General features: G+C 38.6%; 1 protein-coding gene across 2 annotated transcripts in view; it reads right to left on the bottom strand.

Moving 5' to 3' along the window:
• Positions 1-8,097, bottom strand: part of tp53bp2b (tumor protein p53 binding protein, 2b) — a 29,390-nt gene extending 21,293 nt beyond the window's left edge. For both annotated transcript variants that reach the window (XM_082139707.1, XM_082139708.1), the window contains exon 1: positions 7,587-8,097. In XM_082139707.1, the coding sequence (XP_081995833.1) occupies positions 7,587-7,595 (9 nt within the window). In that variant the 5' untranslated portion in view covers positions 7,596-8,097. The remainder of the gene's footprint in view (positions 1-7,586) is intronic.
• Between the last annotated feature and the right edge of the window lie 12,994 nt (positions 8,098-21,091).

The raw sequence follows: 21,091 nt of genomic DNA, 5'->3' as shown, positions 1-21,091 counted from the left end.
GGAGGTAATTGATTTGTAATTCCGAAGGAGGAAAAAGACAAGGTTATTGCCAATGTGGGTAACAGCATTAATAAAAAAAAATACTATACCTTACTATAAATTCATGACAAAATGAATGTCATTTATTATTAAATAAACGTTAAAAAAAACGAATGAATAACAAAGAAATAAACTCAACATCTTTGCCAATAAAGAATAAGCATATTTTTGAAGGACAATTCTGCAAGTGTGTGTTTGTTTTCAGACTATCGGTAGCAGCGTTATTATCACTGCTGATAGAGTGCAAAAACACTCAGCAGTTCTCTGCTACTGTGTGTGTGTGTGTGTGTGTTGTGTGTGTGTGTGTGTGTGTGTGTGTGTGTGTGTTTACATGCTTTGGCAAGCGAAGCTGAGGTACTACTGTCACACCAGATGGGTAGAAGCGTCTCTTCAACCTTAACACCGGGACAGGAAACAATCCTGCGTGAGAATTCCTGAACGCACATATTTTATTACACGCTTCTCTGGGATACTTGATTCTGATTGGTCAATTGCGTCATTCTGCAGTCAAGTTTTTTTGTACAATGGCCACTAAATTTTTTTTACGACAACCGATTTCTTACACTTTGCTAGTTTTATGTAATTTATATCACGTTCAGTCTATATACGCTTAATGTTTCTTTACATCGCCAACTACTGGCCTGGCATGAATAATACAGCGTTTTTTAGTCGTTTTCACGGATCCGTGTGAACGGGGATAGTTTTGACAACGTTGTCGTCTGTACGCAAAAAACACAAAGGAAAAACTGTTCAGTTTCTAGTACATCGTTGTCGTGTAAACATACCCTAAAACTAGAACTATTAAAGATTGTTCTCGTTCATTGAAATAAAGGTTAAATAAAAAAAAATTTTTAGATGAAAAACTTAAAACTCAACAAAATAAAAAATTTCAACTAAAATTACTAAAACTAACAAACTGAAATACAAACGAATTAAAGCTAAATGAAAATATGTATAAAAAAATAAACAAAAAATTTAAATGAATACTGAAAATGTTAAATAAAAGCTAATTCACACTATGTTATTCTAATATTATTTTCAAAGTTCTAGACTGAGAAAAGCCAGAAAATGTATTTTTGGCTCATGCGGATGAAAGACAACAACTCCCAGAATGCACTTGCTTCGCTGCCCTACGAGGCCACTCCCAAGCCACGCTTACCGGTTACAGAGGGCAGGATCAGAAGAAATTATACAACTAGGCTACTAGTTGACTTGAAACTGAAAAGACAGCGTTTTATCGTGAGATCCCCCTATGGGCGGGTTGAAGACATGCGGAACGAGCTCCTCCTACTGGCTGTAGTCTCTCGCCTCTGGACAAAAAAGCCTCTGATGACGCGAAATGACGATTTTTTCGTCGAATGACGAATACAGAAATCTCTCGTCTCACGTGGACATGAGGGAGGGAAGCACGGTCATTCGAAAATACTACCGGGTTTCTACTGATACAAAGCTTAATGCTGATCAGTGAAGTATCCCTTTAAGTTTCTAAACTTAAGTTTTTCGTATTTATATTTGATTTCAGCTTTATTTCACTTAACAAAAAGTAGTTTTAGTTTAGCTAACAAAAACAGCACTGTAATTCACCCACAAGCATTTTCCTGAATGCAATTCTGCAAACAGCTGTCATTAAGAAATTCCTTACTGCAGTTTTTAAAATATCTAGACTTGTCCAAACAGTTATCAGTATTCCTGATCTGTGCAACATCGGCGTCGTGACATTCATCTGCCGTCACACACAGCTGTGCGAAAAGGGTTTAAGAGGCTTTCTCTCCTTCAATGCGCACACACACTTACACACATCAAGTCTAATCTGGCTTTCTAATGCGCACACGACTGCTAAAGCACTTGTATCCGCGCCTACTGTCATGCTGCAAGCATGTATAAATAAATGTTCGACAAGATTCAGTAAGGAATATCTGTGGTTAGGCTTGTAATCCAGCAGTCTTTTAAAAACTGGATCAGTTGATCCAAAAGGGACAGCAAAAATTAGGACCTCCATAGAAAGGGCCACGAATGACAATAAAGGCTTCAAAAAGTCATCAAATAGGATCCAGTGAAAAAAGATAATCTTAGTGCCGGCATAAAGATTACGGTCTATATCAGACAAATATGGAATTTGGCAACTAAATTACAGATAAAAGATTAAGAAACGGTTGCTACTCTCTTAGAAATAAAGGTTCTTTATTGGCATTGATGGTTCATTCAGTCAATGTTCATAGAAACTTTACATTAAACAAAAGGTTCTTAATAGTGGAAAAAGGTTCTTTAGATTATTAAAAAATTCTAAAAAGAAAAAAAAAGGTTCTTTGGAGAACCTAAAATGGATCTTCTATGCACTTAAAAAAAAAATAGAAGAACCATTTTTGGTTCCACAAAGATTTTTTCAGTGAACAGTTCTTAAAAGAACCATTCTCTACAGTGTGAAGAACATTTGAATAATGTAAAGAAGAACTTAAGAGAATCTTTTGTGCAATGTAAAGGTTCCATGGATGTTAAAGTTTCTTCATGGAACTTTCAATGCCAATAAAAAAACAATCATTTTTAAGAGTATGGCATCAAGAACCTCCTCTTGTAACCCCTTATTTTTAAGAGTGTAGACCGTAGCCCTACTGGTTAAGTTAGATTAATGAATATGTCTGTCAGACCATTCTGTATGAATCTCTTGGGATGACCAATGAAAGCTTTTATTAGATGAATGTTTGCTGGGAATGGAATTTCATTAATCTCCCTTTAATGTATATCTTCCTCTAATGCACTTATGTTGTAAATTGCATACGTCTAAATCATGCTAAACACTAACCTAATTTGTCTCTGGGTTATGGTTTATAAGATGAGCTCTTAAAAGATCCTAACTGAATTATGGAAGGAGCATATTGTCTCATGGTGACTTGCAAACCGCAGACCTCTTGCATATTATTTCCCTTTTCAGAGGGAATTCTTTATCGAATGGTGATGTAAATTTTGTCCCATTGCTAAAAATAATAAAATGTTACAATTAATTAAACACATTTATCCATTTCCCAAGACATAACCAATAGCTGACGTGGCTATTTTCCAAATTTCAAAGACAGTACCCTGGTTTCCATTACAGATTTGCACAAAACTTTTTCGATATTTTTCTAAATGTCGATAAAAAAATATTGCGAAATGATGCCGTTTCCATTAACCGATGTTATGAGACTTAAACTTCCTCTCGCGATAAGTCATTACAAACATCATGGCAAGAAATGTTGGTAGGTTTACGTATATCGTAGCCACCGCACTAGCCATTATTTTTAATCGACAGAGACGTAGGTATGCTAACCAAGCATTGATGGCAAGGAAAGTCCCTTATACTTGGGAGCGGAACACACCTCATGTGAGCGTAAAGACGTTTTAGCGATGTATGGGAGTTTCGCAAAATTGAAGCGTTTCCATTGGTCGTATTTTCAAATCACAATTTCAATTTGTGCAATTTGAAGGGTAATGGAAACGCAGCAAGTGATCAGTCTTTGTGTCCTCCTGTCAAAGTAGGACATGTGTCTAAATGTCTGTCCGCATGACAAAAAGTGCTTTTGAATCAGCGTTTGATTCCATAGGGCATTAAATCCTAGAGAGATCACTGCTGTTATAGAAAAGCCCTTGTTCCAGAAGGCCAGCCTGCGGCAGTGATCCCAAACTTGATCCCTAGAGTAATATTTCTGAGAAATCTTAAATGACATGATGCTGTCCTAGGGCATGGAACAGAGATTTAGGATTACAGTATTATAGCACTTTTTTGCAACAAGACACTGTTTATGTTGCCACAGGTAACCACAGGTGATGTAATGGATTTGAATAGTCAAATATACTGGCATTTACCACCAGCTGACAAGCATTAAACTCTCATTGAATCTTCACCAAATGTCCTGGAGACTTTCCATACGGATTCATTTAAGTAATAAACTTAACTTAGTTTAAAGGTTTAAAGAGAAGGTTAACCCCAAAAATGATATTTCTCTAATTACAAAAATGACATTTTGAAGAGTGTTTCAGCTTTTTGTCCATACAATGAAAGCGAATGGGGTCCAAAACAACTCTGGACCACAGTCACATAAAAACACTAAGTTTCAACAGGAATTTTTACACTGGTTAGTGTTGGTATAGGCTTGCTGGTCAAAGCCAAGTTAAGCTGGATGTTGGTTAAGCTAGTTAAGCTAGTTACCCAACAATGTCAGTTTTCTCAGCAGACTTTTCACTCTATACTTTCTTATCTCCAGTTAATACTGACACTCTAACTGACCTGATTTTATTTTTTGCATCGCCTTTTATGTGTTCCCTACACATTTCAAAAAGCAAACAGTATGTAGGCCAGTTCATTGGGCCATTTTAAGTGGACAAGAAAAAGGACGTCATTCTCTTGCAATTCAAAGTCAAAGGCGTAGCCCTGGGCAACTTCGCATTTCGTGCACCAAAAGAATAAACATTAAACAAAAGGCATGATGACAAAACCATATCTTTGTCAACAGTGCATTTGCAATTGAGTGTGTAGCTTTGACGCAATGACATTCAGGTTAACGCCTGTACTCATTAACCCTAAAGTATCTTAAAACTTACCAAGCCACACAACCTCAAGAATTAAATGGCATTTACAACATATGTCCATAATAGGAACCATTCTTCATTATTTTTCCTGTTGTCTAATGCTGAAAACAGTAGATGCATTGTTCAAATGGATAAATGAGATTGTCTGTTCTACAACATACAATGTACATTCACAGCCCGTATTGCATGGTTTTCATTAACTGTAAAGGTTAATTGCCTTGACTATTGGACCTTGTGCAAGGGTGGGCAGTAATCACATTCGACAGGATGAATGAAAAGCGGTCAGCCACAAAGTCGAAGAAAAGCCACTATGCCAACACATAGAGGTAATCCAACGAACGCAAAGAGCATCAATTATTCAGTCTGATCACTACAAGAGCATCCATCAATACATGCTCTGATCGGACACGGTTTACACGATAATGTGCCTTTAATTTAGGCTCTCATGCTTTGTTGGGAAGTAGTTTCTCCGTGCTTCTGTAAGTCACAGGACAGAACCCGCAGATTCAGCAGGCTGTCAGCCTGCAGTGTGTGTGAGGATACAGGCCCAGAATCAGCCATATGGCCCCTGCAGTGGATTGACACAAAGCACGACTAATATGAGGATTAGTCTTGAGTTCATACACTACAACTCCAACCCCCACGCACACTAACCCTCCAAAACCCTTTGGCCACCAGGAGAATAAAGGTGGTTTAATAAAAATGCTGAAGCTTCAAAAATATAGTCAACTCGCTCGAGGAACTGGTTTAGTGTGACCTCTGCTTGTCTAAAGGACAGGTGAGCTGACTTCATATGCGCTCTGTTCAGCAGTACAGACCCTATTTATTGTAGCTAGAACCATCTTAAAGGTTAAAGTTAAAACATTTTGAGTGCCTGATTACCGGTTGGTCCTTGAGAGCCGAGTTTTCCAAACACACTTCTCTGCATAGCAGCAATGTTGTTGTGTGTGGAATGTGATCTTGGCAACAGTTGCCGTGGCAACCGGCCGCCGCAATTCTGGTCATTGTTTCCCACCGAGGCCTCAGGTGGCTGAAAGGGCCCGACAACAATCAGCGATATTTATAACTCCTAATGCACAGCCTTTGAACTGAAGTGGGATACGGAATTAAATTACTACAAGCTAATCTTATTCCACAAGTGCTCCCGGCCCGAGACATCTATTCACCTGTCAAATCAATTTAGAGCCTTGAAAATAGCTGCTCTGGGTACTTTTCTAATCGACACAAAATGCATGACCACACAAGGACCCTTCAATGCGTTTCAACAGAGGGAAGCTATGCAACCCAAATCAACTTCCTCTAGGGGAAGTATAAACAATGCCTTGATATTCTCAATGCAGTTTTAGTTCAAAACGCACTGAGGAGGACAATGCAGGTTACTTCAGTAAAATGTCACACTAAGAGGAATATCCCACTTCTACTTTTCTTTTTTTTTTATCACAATTGTTGTTCCTTTGAGACTTAAGGCAGCTAGTAATTCACAGCAAAAACAATGAACTCAGCGTCTGAGGTACGGAAAGATTTATGGGGTGGACAAAGAACACAGTCACAATTCAGATAATTCAGACTGCTGAAAGAATATGCTTTGTAACAAGCTCATATACACTGCGGTTCTCTCAAACACAATGTACGACTTCAAAATAGCTGCTTTACTTAAATTAAGATTATCTAGGATCTAAAACTGACCATGACTCACACTGAAATGATCATCTATGATCTTTACAAGCTAAATATACCATGCTGTTGTATCCGCCTCAAACACACAACAATGCTACTGACCAGGACAAGTGTAAAAATATAACTAAATGTTGTAGTATCTTAAAACATGTCTCAGAATAGTGTATTTCCACTGAAACAATTCCAAAAAAATCGAAACGCCTAAAGAGGTTGTGTCCGCAAGTCATTATTTGCATTTGAAAATCTGTAAAATGAAAACTCATAATGTCCCACTCCATTATACACAGGGATTATAATTCACATTAACGGTATGAATCCATGGATACTGACGGTTCATCCAGATTGAAGGCAAACATCCGGTGACAAAGCCAGTGGAGATTAAGGACTTTCTTGAAAATGAACCCATAGAGCAATGAGTTTTACCCAGAACTGTATCTTCATCAGAAATGTACTATAATGGAAAGATTAAAATGACAAATAGCCCTTGTGATCGTTGTGAATAGAGGTGACACGATCATATGTTTTTACTGTGAATGGTTGGTGTATGAATGCGTGACACACCATTAGTGACTCACCCATAAGAGTAGTGACAGCAAAGAGATGCCAGGTGCTTTAGCACACTAAAAACTCATTTCACTACATATATATTATAATCTCAAAACATAACCACTAGATAACATCAAATGACTTTTTGTGCCAAGTACATTGTCTAACCTTAAGGATCTGTCAGGTAAATTATATTGTGCCACACATCTTAAAATCATAGCTTTGCTGAATGATCTTGATCATTTGGTTACATTATTTATTTATATAATAATAGTCATATTTGCATTATGAACATTCCATGGAAACTTATTTAATCCAAAGAGATGCTATTCTAGTAGAAAGTAAGATGTCTACATACAATCATTTTTGCAATTAACCCTTCCTTATATTTGTTGATCAGTTTTTTGGGATTGTTTCAATACTTACTGAAATTAATTAAAAGATACGCAATATTCTGGATCAGTCTGTGTTTATTATTAGATAACAGGATATGAAATCTAAACAAGACAAACAGGCTATTCAACCTCTGCCTCCTATTTATTCAATAGAATCCCCTTTATCACCATTATAACACTGGTGCCTGGGAATGTGTATCTGTTATCATCCATCTGAATCTGATCAATGCAACTTGGATGAAAAAAAGAAAAGAAAAGACATTTACCTAATGAAATTGAGTTGCTCAATGACAAAGAAGCAATGTTGATGCATGGAGATGAAAATCATTGTACATCAGCGTATTACATAGCTTGATCTCGACTTACCGGCATCATATTGAAATTGACCTCCAGATATTGTATATCCTAATACTGTAGAAATTGGTCTCCAAATAAGTGTTCTTATTGTTGCTGTTTTATATGCAGGTGAATTGAGCACGTATTATCCTCTTCTTTTACGTATCATTATTTTAGATTAGTCTCCTCTGATGTTGTCCGACAATATTGCAGTGTTGATTTATTATAGAAACCTGTTGCAGAATGAACCCGAGATGAACTCGGTAAATACAGTAAAGTTTCTTGCACGAATCGCTCAGACTTAGGGAACCGCAGACCGCTGATCACACCGAACCATTTGCGACGCAGCGACTCGCTACCGCTATACGATAGAGGCGATATAAAACATAACGGTATTCCGCGAACGTCTTGTATCATCTACTGTCCGCTAAAATGATTGCAGGTCCACATTATATCCGTGCGAGAGAGTTTTTTTCGCTGGATCAACAAACGCAACCCAACCCAAGATGACGCTGCGCGAGATTCCGAATATCCACGGTGACGGCGCGTGCATGACAAACTCCGCCTCGCGCCACCCGCGCGCTTCCCGCCCACTTCACCATCATCCTCATCTCCTCAGGAGCCGTTCAGCGCTCAACTAAGACACGGTTTGCGGATTTTATTTGTCTAATGTGCCCCACACTATAGAAGCCTTTTCGAATAATAATGTGAACGACCTTTTTAGTAATATTAAAGAAACAAACGCGCGTTAAATAGACAAGACTATTGCTGTCGTTACAAAACATTTCATTAAGTTTCATTGCACAGTACGATTAGCCTATACATAAGCTAGCTATAACTTAGAAATACTTATAAAATGCAAACAAAACGTGAACAAATGCCATATAGGTAGCCTAATAGATTAGAAATGACAAAAAATAGTCAACAAACACTCAACTCAAGCTGAATATGGAAATGTACCAGAAATAACCGTGTTGCTGAACATGGTAATTTATGACAATACTGAATTTCTATGGACATTTTATGCATGAAGATGATCATCATTCAGTCATTTACATGTCAAAGTACCCTATGACACCAAGTAATGTACTGTATATTGCCACTACATTGGTTTGATCAGGGCAAACCAAGAATACAAGAATAAATGAACATACGCATTTATATCAGATATTTGACAAGAATGTATTGTGTCAACTGACCTGGGCTGTGTTTCTCAAAAGCATCTTGAGCTAAGTAAGTTTGGTATGTCATTTTATGTCCCACTTGCCAAAATGGGGGTTGAATGAAAAGAGTTTAATCGTAGAGACCATTGGTGGCAATATGATCAACTTAGGCTTACGATGCTTTTGAAAACTGCAGCCTTGAAATACTCAGGTAAGGGCTATTGAACACCAGTGGGAAGTCTGTAATGGCAGGACTGGAGGAGATAACTTAAGTAGGATGGAAATACCTCTGTCAGATCTGTTATCTTAACTATAAGTGTAATGTCTTTTCAGCACTGCGCTTGAGATGAGAGCCAGGTGGTGTTTTGCATGAAAGCATGGTCTGAGAATGCAGTAAAATGGTGTTACAGTATGTGGTGCAAACCATTGCCATAAAGACAAGAAACCCCTTGAGGAAAAGCTGCTATAATCGTGGTTTAACTCCAGGGAGGAAAACTACAGGGATGAACTGCCTTAGGAGAACAGCATTAATCAAATGTACCTTAAAATATACTGTCTGATCCGATTTTACACTTTTCAAAGCACTTGATAGTGATACCTCATTTGTCCTGCTGAGGGAAATTTGGGCGTACATACGAAGCTAAGAAGTCAACGGATTAATAACAATCACACAGTCATGTCTCGTAACAGTCAAATTCGTAGCCTAAGGAACAAAAGAGTACTTACAGTTGTATCTAAACCTTGGGGATTTGAACAAGCCCTAATTTGTGCTAAAAACATGAATTAAACTTCAAAATTTGCAACTTGTTGAGAAGAACTATTTGGCTATGTTTCTTAGCAATGTGATCGAAATTTTGATCTGGCAAATTAAAAAGGAAAGAGTCACCTATTGACCATATATATCATAAGAATCCACCAAGATACCGCCTAAAAACCCCTAGCAACCATTTAGCAATGCCCTAGTAACCTTCCAGAAAACCCTAGCAACGTGGATGCAGCTTCTGAGTGGATAAGCACCAGATTTCCTTTGGAAAATGTAAAACCATACAGTATAAGCTAAAATCACACACTTACAAAAAAGGTTCAGTGGGGTTCTATATAGAACCATATAGGGTTCTTGACTCGATTTTAAAGAACACTTTATGCCAAAAAGGTTCTATGTGTAAGGAGAGATGTCATAAATGATTGCATAATACTTTCAAGTTCAGTGGGTCATTTCATATCCTTTCCACTTTTAGTGCTTGCAATGCAATGTCTCTACTATTTCTCTTTACTTCCTGCTTCTTTTGTCCTTTCGTATCTCGCTTCCTCTCTCTGTCTTTCTTGACCTTGCGGAGCACCCATGATTGATGGGTTGGGGACAATGTTATGACAGGTTCTGGATGTTCTAGATTAATGATGTTTGGCTCAGATTTACAGGTATTTGGCTGTAAAACTGCCTCTGTTGTATGGACATCATAGATTTTAGGGCAATTTTCAAAGTAAAAGCTGTCAAAAGGTTGTTTAGGATGTAGGGCATACTGAATCTGTTTCTTTTCAATATACTGCTGATTTTCTTCCCCCCCCCCCCCCCCCCCCCCCCCCCCCCCCCCTTCTTTTTTGTGTTCATTCTGTCCTCTACTGGACAAAAGCAGTTATGACAGATGTCTAACCACTCCCCAAAGAATGGTCCCATCCTGTTAGTCAATGTTTACAGATAATACATCTCAGACAAATATTGCTGATCTAGGATTAGGTTGGATCTGTCCTTTGTTTCTTTAACTTAAATTATAAAACTGAGCCAGAAACTGCTGTTTTAGATTCACAGTCACCAGGGGGCATGACATCAGACATTATTTAGTATATGAGTTTCAGACAGGGCGGTGTATGTTGTGACGGATGGTCTGGGCTGAGCAGGTGGAGGGATGTTGTCGACTACCGCCAGATGACACTTGTCTCTGAATGTCCCAAAACAGCAGGCAAATGACCTCTAAAAGCTTTAAGTCATTTTAGATATTATATTATAATGTCAGAATCATTACTTAGGCCTAAACCAACATTTGCAAAAAATTTTACTTATCACATATTTTTTTCAAAGTTTTCAAAGGATCAACATCCATTTATGCTGTACTTACAAAAGAAGATTAAACTGATTGCACTTGACTGAACTTTTTTTCTCATGATCTTAAAAACCTTTTGAGCATAAAATTATTTAACTGCTTCACATTAGTTTTGTAGACATGCAAAATGTATCAACAACTACCTATTTTTCAGGTAGTATGAAAATAAATGATTTATTATAATAAATTAAAATGACTAAATAAATAAATTAAACAAAATCTTTATATATATATAAATGCATTTTTAATAAAAATAATTAATAATGAACAATGTAGCAGCGTCTTCTTTAATACTGTTCTAAAGCATAAAGCATGCAAAGGTGTAATCCAGACAAAGAGTGGCTACTTCAGGTAGGTTTTGTTATACTTTATATTTATAATTTTCAGTATTTTACATGCATATAGTATACTAACATAATACTGACAAATATGTAAATAATCTTCTCTTTAGGTGTATATGAAACTGAGGAAATTACTATATTACAGTCCTCTACATTAAAGTGTATTCTTTGAGGTAAGCCTTCACTGTTCAATTATTATTAAATTAGTGTACAAACATTATTGTGATTGATTAGATCAAGATGTTGTAATGTATTTTTTTTTTCACTAGATGGCGCTACGAAGAAGCATTTAAAACAGTGGAATAGAATGGGACAGCGCTTCTATTCATATGATGCAGACTCAGTGAACCTGTGGCCATGGTTGCATGCCATGTGCAGTAACTCACTGCTACTCTCAAACTGTAATGTGCCATTATCTTCCACGCAAATTTGTATTTACTATGTTTGAGTATGGAAGTAAAATAATGGCAAATGTTTCTGAAACAAAAAAGCCTGTTGAATTGCACTACTAAAAAAAAAATGCTTGCATTTTAATGCATTGTATTTTTAGGGCTTGCATTTTTATGGGCTGAAATTCAGCATGGTTGAATATTTAAGCTGTGAATATTTCAATTCAAAACATTTCAAACACATTTTCATTATTAAAAATTCAATAATCCATATTCACCTTTCATATTTCACTTCCAAAATATTCAAACTGTTTAAAAGCACAACCTATAACATTCAACAGGCAATTTTCGGTCCATTTTATTTCGCTTTGCAAATTCGCTTCCACAAATTCAGTGGTTCAAATTCGACAGTAAATTCAACGTTGACATCCAGGAACTGCAGGAAAAGCAGTAGATTACCAAGCATAATCTCCATCTGCTGTTTGTCGGCCTCACCAGCAAGTGGTGCAAAAGCGCATGTTGTTGACGAAGAAGACCAGAGCAACAGTTAGAGCAAGCCATTCATTCATAAAAACTAATTTACAGCAATGTAAAGTGTATTTGTGATTATTACGATGGCTGTTTTATGTCAAATTCAGTGTTTAGTTGCCTTAACTTTATATTGCGGAGATGTGCTGCATGCAGTAGGCTACTAGGGTTTCCCTCAATACTTCAGGATTCCCCTGCTGGACATATAAAACGCTTAACATAGCTTAATGGACTAATACAGTGATATAAAAGACCAAATTCGCAGGCAAGCAGATGGACTCAGAATATGAACTTAACGCGCAAAGTTTAATGCTGAGTGTTTCCCAGTGATATACTGGCATAAAGTTGGCTTGACATTGGACATTCGCACATTTAGGGACCGTCTCTAAAGTTACATACGACATTGGTATACACGTTTCTAACTTCAAATGCATTTGAAGAGAACGACTTACAGTCATAAAACCAACTGTAAAGTGTTCATGTAGGTGTCAGGCATAATGCGTACCTTTTATATTTTTTTATATTTATTCAAATAAATTGACGTTTAAATTTATATGTTGAATTTCAGCCCATAAAAATGCAAGCCCTAAAAATACAATGCATTAAAATGCAAGCATGGTTATGCAAGCAATGCCTTTTTTTTTTTTCAAGTAGTGCAATTCAACAGGCTTTTTTGTTTCAAAAACATTTGGCATCATTTTACTATCATATTTGAGGCTGTTTGTTGTGATTGCTTGAGTATGTGAAGGCCAAGGATCTTGCTACACTACTGTGGTACGTACATGATTTAAAACACAGTAGGCATATCTACTTCATCATTTACATGTTTCATAATTTCTACAAAATCTGTAGACGTAAATGCATTTATTCTATAACCAGAAATGTTTTATCAGGAGTGCAAAGCAGAGTTATCCGTTCTAAAGAAAAAGTGTCACCCCAATTTCCACAGAGCGTGAACCACTGCCCATTGTGCTTGGTGTGTTTGTGTGTGTGTGTGGGTGAGGGAGGGAGTGTTTTTTTATAAATCCGAAAAAAAATCATCATATTTCAAGATGTGCGCAAGAAAAATGTCCAAGTCAATGATTTGAATGAATGACTTGAATGCATGACATCATATATGTTTCCTGATGCATGTTTTGTCTGTTGCCACAGGGAAAGGACAGCAGAGAACAAGAACAGAGGAAGGGAAGCGAAAAATAATAGGAGTGTGCTTCTTCTGCTGTTTAATCTCCAGACAGTCCCTAATTTCTCTAATTATCAAGCTGCTAAGCAAACAGAGGCAAGCAGGCAGGAATTGGCCGTCTCCTGCGGCTTACACTTCAGGGGGTCGTGTCTAATTTGAGGGAAGACCCGGTCCATCTCTTGCACGAACACATCTAGGGCTAACACACCCCTACCAGCGCGGCCCCTCCCTTACAACCCCTACCCACATGCACCAGCTTTATGGCAGATGGCGTAGTTCACCCTCCCTCTGAACCTCCATTCCACCCCCACCCTCTGCAGCTTTTGTGCCCCTGTGCGTGCAGTGTTAGGGGGCTGCGACAACAACAGCCCTCCCCACTGCTTCCTCCCGCCCTGGCCCTATTGTAAATGGGGTTCTGGCTTCATGCATGGCGCTGCGATCAGGTGCCCTAACAGGGTTGTCAGCACCCGAAAAATCGTTTTAATCCCAGCGGTGGCGCGTCAGGGGCACTGGAGTTCGTAGTACTTTCCTGACACACTTGACCGGGTTTGATCCCGAACTATTGGGAGAATCTCAAGAATATTCTAAAGGCCTGTTGCAGTTTGATGCAGTACTGAATGTTTTCAATAACTTAGTATTGACTTGTTTGCTTAAGTGTTGAGCATATGGTTGCACAAATTCATAAGTTACCGAATTCTACTTGCCAGTACATCAATTTAAGCTTTTTTGGTTTGGTTCCTTTGCCTGGGTTCCTTCGTAGTTCTTCGCTGCAACTAAATACCCAATGTAGGGTAGTGCAGCAGGCAAATATTCTGCTTGGTCAAGAGCATTGAGATGGAAAAACCTTGATCAAAGTCAGAAGTTAAAAAATTATACTCGCTAGTGCTTTAATTGAGGCTTCGTCCAGTGTCATTTCTTTGCCAGGGTTTGTTCCTACAAAGCCCTTTTTTGCAACTAAACACTTGACAAAAATGGCAAATACAAGCAAAATTCTGCTTGGTCATAAGTGTTATGTAACTGCTAAGGGACTTCTGTTTCCCTGAGGTCATCTCCATGACAACAGGGTTCAAGTCTCTTGGGGCCTTTGGCACACGCGACCCTTCTGCAGGGCAAGACCCCTGGGGCCTGGGGGTGGGGACACGTGTGGGTTAAAGGTCACTGGACACTACGGACACTGAAAGCGAATTGGGAAAGGGTTACGGTGACACGGGCCGAGGTCGCCTCAGAAAATGCCTTGCATCTCCATAGCATTAGTTGCGGTCAAAGAAGTCCTTTCTGGCCGTCAAACCCATGATGACCCTTCGAGTGGATGGCACACGCCACCAATTTAATCTGATAGACCGCTAACTCACAATCCTGTTTCACCCTCTAGTTTCTTTCTTGAATAAATCTGTGATCTACATCTCGTGCCAAGTAGGTGAATCTTTGCTTATGTTGCATTCTGCTGCCCCTTGAGATTTTAGCAGAGATTTGAGATACGGCCTGCCACTGATTTTCGAACAGATGCCCCTCTCCGAGGCCATAACCACCCTCGAATTTGAGGAGGACACGTATGTCTCAATATTAAGAATAGTGGATGACTCTTGAACTTTTACTTTTTTGGCTACATCCTTGCCCCCTTTCCCTTCAGTTTCAGACTACTTTTCATGGTTTGGTCCTTACATTGTAGGCAACAGAGCAAGGAGCCAAATAGAAGGTGGACAGAAAAAAAAAAAAAAATCAATACTTAGCGTGTCCAGTGGCATATACGGATGACGAATGCGGCAACAGAAGACACGAAGATCAGTTGGCCAATGTGGAGAGAGAAAGAGAGAGAGAGAGAGAGAGAAGAATGAATCAAGAATAAAAAAAATACAGGGACTGAGTTGGGAAAAGAGTTGGGCCCCCACTCTCTCCTTCCTCTTCCCTTTGTTTTTCCCTTTTTCTTTTTTGTGAACTGTAACGTGTTCCTCAGTTCGCTTTGTTATTGCCTGACAACCTGCTGACACTGACCCACCAACTCCCTGAAATTCTTGTTGCCTCTCCCACAGTCGTTCTTTTTTGGTTTCGCATCCATATTTCTGTCTCACATCCTCACCGTATCATATTGTTATAGTTACTATTTATTACTTTCTCAACAAGTTAAAAGAGTCTGGGAAGGGAAAGAAGAGAGAAAAGAAGGGCGTCGGGATGAGATTTGTGGCTGTGGTCATTCCAGCAGCTCTTGTCCCACCTGCCATCCGTTCATGATGGAGGGGGTGAAAGAAGAGTAGAGTGGGGAGCTGCATCTCTCTTTCCCTCAGCTAACTCACCCTGACAGGCGGGAACGCAGACTGCAGAGAGGAGGAGGATGAGAAGGAGGCGCCTCAGCCCACACCCTCCAATCAAATGCTCCCTTCTCTCTCAGCCAGTGGCAGCAGGGCAAAACCAGTAGCAGGGCTAAAGCTAGTGGTCCTCTCTTCTCCTCTCCTCTTTTTCCTTCTCTTTTCCTAACACTCTAGGCATGGAGTACTATTCCTCCATCTCCTGGGCGTCACGCCTCTCTCCTCCACCCTGGCTGACCACTGCAGTGCATCCACGAGGTACTCTCTCCCTCTCTTTCTGATTTTCTTTCTCCCTTCCTTTGGCTCTCTCTCACGTACATTCTCTTTGGCTTGTTGCTATCGTAGATTGTTCAAAATAACTTTTTGGTGAATCCGATGCTGTCATCGTACTCTGTTTTGTCCTACTAATGAAACAGGACCTGTACATGTTGGAAATTACTAAATATTTAATTGTGAAAATTGCAACTTTCATTGCAACTAATTATCCAAAATTCATTATGTTGCTCTCAACGGTTAAGTTCTGCCTTGCATAATTTATGCACCGCATTGCTCTCTGGGTTGGAAAGTAGTAAACAATCATTTATGTTTTGAACCCACTGTGAATAGCATGTGCTGTGGTGCAAAATATTCCCTCTCATCACACTTGATCGTAACACGATGGAATTCAATTGCACAACTTTTCTTTTTCGACGTTTTAATTTTTTGAACTATTCTGCCTGTTATGTATTCAAGAAAAAAAAGCTGTAGAAACGTGCATGAAATAAGCAGAAGAGCGATATGCAGATATTCCTTCACAAATGCATTTTCTGCATTTATTTTTCAACAGAGTGTAAACGATTCAACACAGCATTTTCTTTTTTACTACCTCTCCCAGACAAAGTTCCGTTTTTAATAGCTAGATATCTGTTTAGAGCAGCATGGCACACTTATGTATGGCCTCTCAAATGGAGAACGCATTTCCAGGCTGCACATTTCTAAAACCAGTATGTCCACCCCCTCTTCTGTCTCTTGTATTGATTGGTTAATGGCATTATTTGTGGAGTGTGCCTCTCTGGACGTAAGACCTTTTTGGCCCCCTCGCTGTATTTGTGTGTGTGTGTGTGTTTGGCAAATAAAAGGCCATTGAGGCCTGACCGATGGTCATCTTTCAGCATTATTTGCTTTCACACCAAAGGTCAGGGGGGGTCAGAAGAAGTCAAAGAGTAATAAGTTTAACCCTGATAGGGCCAAGGTCACTCATAGCGTGACTCCAACGACACCTAATCAATACGCCCCTCACACCATCCTCTTCCTCATATTCTGAGCAAGACTCTTTCCCTCTAAACAAGCCTCTCATACCACCATGTGCAGACCTAAAGGTGTTACAAATATTTCTTGAAATACCTTGTTTTATTTTCAGTCTTATGCTATTTGTGTAACGTCAAATGTTTTGTGAAGGCTTTTTACAATTCTTTTTTGGTTTTAAAGCCATTCAAAGATGTTCGTGTCGTCTTAGGTGCAGCGAGCCAATTGTTGGAGGCAGCACAGGGCAACACCCACCCAACAGATTTGTGAACCTTCTGGAAATTATTCACTCTGTGCTTCTGCACCTGCACATGTCGTTCTTAAACCTCATTCTTAAACTGATAATCCTTTCACAAAATCTAATATCACTGTTAAAATTTCGTTAAAAAAATGGCACCGCCATAGAAAGTCTTTAGACAGTGTTGCACTGCAGTTAGGTGTGGATTTCGACTTTACGTCACAAGTCCTGAGAGAAAAACAGCAGGTGTTTGTGCACCATACCTTGCGATAGAGACCAACTAATTGTTTAAACATGAACCAAGTATGAAAAACGTTAGTGTGGGAAGGCCACCGTCTGGGCCACTGCGTACGATAAGAGCCTCCATCTTCACTGAGTCAGCCATTTTACTACAGTACTAATCATCTTCTGGGCATCCAGTCTACACATACTGACACTAATCCCGATATTTTTCACTTTTTTTAACAAAGATTTTCAATCAATTTTGCTAAGTTTTTATAAAGTACACTCTAGTACACTCTACGCTATGTATGAAAACCGAAAGGCTTGAACATGCAGTACGATCACAAATGCGAGTGCAGATCTCGTTTCAAATTTGCGATTTTGCGCAATTTTTTTCCGTCAAAATAGTGAGCCAAATTTTAATGACAGCATTCTAGAGTAGTAAATATACACTTACCATAAAAAAAAATCTATTTTTTTGTAATATCTGTATTGTTGTAAATATAGTCATACAAGGCAAAAAAACGACTGTGTCGGATTCATTTATTCAAGTTTTCCTAATTTGTTTATTTGCATTCTGGTAAGCAGAGATACAAAGTATGCTCTGATCTTTTAGCATTGAAACCAGGTTGACAAAATTTACAACACCAGTCTACAAAAGAAGAAGAAGAAGAAAAAAATGACTATTAACTCATAACTAATAAGCAAATGCTCAAGGATCCTCTGATCGTCTTGTAGTGTTAAAAATAGGTTGATGAATTGCAGTCTACACAAAAAAACTGAAAGACTAACTAAAACACAAACAAAAAAAAGCAATCTACTTTGTAAAATACTGATTTAAGCACGCACTCTCTACATAAACCATGCTGTCAAAACATGCGTTATCTCATTAACCTGAACCTGTCTCAGCGAGGGAAACTTTAGAAGAGCAGCGTTATAATACAGGCTATGTGGGATATATTTCTGTAAACAGCCCTACTGAACAGTGTCACCCCTTCAACCAGGCCACATACACTCAGTGCTCTTTAACACGCACATACTACATTCCTCCTGTCCCGCCGGACAGAACAAGGGGAAAGAGGGAAAAGGGAAGTGTCTTTTTCACATCTCTTCGTCTGTCTCTCTATCTAAAAAAATTTTTTAAAAAAATCCTTATGATGGCAGCTCTTTCAAGAAAACCAAGCAATGGTTAAACAGGAAGAAGTGACCTGCAGGGTGGAGCGCCTATCAGGCAAGCTGAAGATAGATCAATGAAGGGGGGCCATTGGAAGAAGGAGAGCCGTGTGCTGCTCTACAGTCAGAGAGATAGGGTGGGATTTCACAGGCTAGCAGCACATGCTCTCACCACGCCGAGAGCTGAAAGACGTATAGTACACGTGTGTGTGTGTGTGTGTGTTTGCACTAGAAGGCCCTGGCGTCTTGGGACTGTTGCTTTTGAGGAAAAGGCAAGGTAAGACGCTTTTACCACAATATAGTGATAATATCCTGCTATTGCACATTTATCTTTGGACAGGGCTCGAATGGTTGGTTTCGAAAGCAAAAAGTGCGACGCAAAACGTGTTTAGTACCTTGGCTATGTTTAGTTCTCCAAACAACAAGATATCAATGTAAATGGTACGTTTTGCAAATTCTATGTTTTTATGTTTAGGTTTTTTTTTTTTTGGAAAAATGTGCTTTGTCACCACGGGCCCCTTGCCCATATGGCACCTCCAGTAATTCAGTTGATTGCAGTAATGCATTCATTGATTGATTACTGAAGCCTCTACTGTACAAGCACATCTGCTCACTTCACAATGAGACGAAGACTAACCTTAATAGTACAACTACTAAAATAATTTTAAATATGATTTTACTTAATATTAATTTAAAATGGTCCAAAAAAAAAAAATCCAAATAAAATGTAATTTTTATAGACAAATAGGAGTGTGATTAAATTAATTCATTAAAATACACGTTTTAGACTGCAATACGTTTAGCTGGGCTGGTGGAAATTGTTGCAGGTACGGCTTTAAAAACATACACGTGACAGGGTGTGAATGTGTAAATGTGCAAGTTACTGTGTGTAATATACTATATAGATTATGTAGTACATATTGGAACATTTGTTTGATTATAGTATGGTTAAATTTAGGCTGGGGGTCTATCACAAAAGGCCTCTCTCGTCCGTAAGCTATCACTAATTAAAGATGACTATTGCTCTAATTATGAAAACGTCTAAGACGTCCAGGGTACCAGAGTAGCAAAACTTCAGAGAACACAATATAACAGCCCTCATTAATGAGACAAGTGCAACACCATAGATCCTTCTGTCAAGGTCTGGTCATATTGTCTTTTTTTTGTTTTCAATTTTCTACCAGACAATACGACGACAGAGGGGGGTCCCAGGCTACATCCACTGCCAAAGAAGCTGTTCCACTTTTTCAATTGTTTTTTTTCCTCTCGCCCTCTGCCCCTGGTGGGAAAGTATTTAGGACTTTAGGTCTGTGACAAATAAAAATGTCATCCCTGCTCAAGTCTGCCGTGATTGTTTGTGGGCAAACTGGTGCTCTGAGGTCTTGAGATGTTGCCTTACAGTGAGGGCAGATGCTGGGAATGGCTCCGTCCCCTTCACACGCCACCTTTGGTCAAGCCCAAGTTCTGGAACACCACTGGCCGTTCCTTAACAATACCACTCTCGGCACAGGGGGTCTTCTCAAACCCAAAGCTCAAACAAATGCACATAGAAACACTATTGTACAGTAGAAGCCTTTTGAATATGACCACCAGCTGACACATCTCATCTCAGTTTAAGGGAGGAAGAAAGTGGTTGGAGAAAAGTGACACAAAAACAAGAAAGGGGGCCGTTCACACAGAACGTGCTTTTCCATTCTACTGGGCTACTTTTCCATTGTTTTTCAATATAAACACACTCGCGTCTTTTGCAACGTCTCATTTATATATATATCTTATTTATAAAACTGCATTCTAAAAAAACGGTGTTCAAGTTAAAAGAAGTTCAACTTTTAAAAGGCGTCTCTAGATCTTGCGCTTCTCATTTTCGCTTTACTGACCTGCGGCTCACGTTTCAAAAAAAACAAAACAAAACAAGAGTGTGTATGAGGTGGGAATTAGATGATTTTGCATGGTGGAAGAAAAAAATTACAAGAACAACAGAACAAAATCCAATTAAAATTCTTTCTTTTTTTTCATTAAAACAATTGGGCTTTTGGAAAATAACCATATTCATAAAACATGCGCCACTAGAGATTCAATGGGAGGGGCACATTTTTGTTTTGAAAGGACCAATTCTGAGATACGACATATCATACAGGCAAACATTAAATGGTTTATGATAAAACTGTAATATGTTTTCTCGTATGCTTTTAATATGTAAAAAAAAAAAAAAAAAAAAGTGAAATCCTTTTGTCGGAAAACATTAGCACTTAACGGAGACAAAAAAACATTAGACGACTCAGCATTGGACATTCAGCTTATCGGTTCAACATAAAAATGGCAAAAATCATCTCACATTTTGCAGACATATTTATAGAGCCAAAGACAAATGTTGTTCCACCCTTTATTTCCGGCTCAAGCTGTTGTTGTCCGATAGTTATGATCGTATACGAAAATATCTTAATTGACTGGACTTTGCAATTACAACACACTTGCCATTTTTTTATTAATGTGTATTTTTCCCCCTTAAGACCATATTAAATTTCTATTTTTTTCTATCTTGCTACATTATTTAAAAATAAGCATGACACTTTTGATGCTCTGAACCTTAAATTAGCGAACAGAGCATTTAG

Source organism: Leuciscus leuciscus, assembly GCF_965113295.1.
Source record: "Leuciscus leuciscus genome assembly, chromosome: 15".
Lineage (NCBI taxonomy): Eukaryota > Metazoa > Chordata > Actinopteri > Cypriniformes > Leuciscidae > Leuciscus > Leuciscus leuciscus.
The sequence above is the reverse complement of the archived record's forward strand: the minus strand, read 5'-3'. Positions and strand labels throughout refer to the sequence as shown.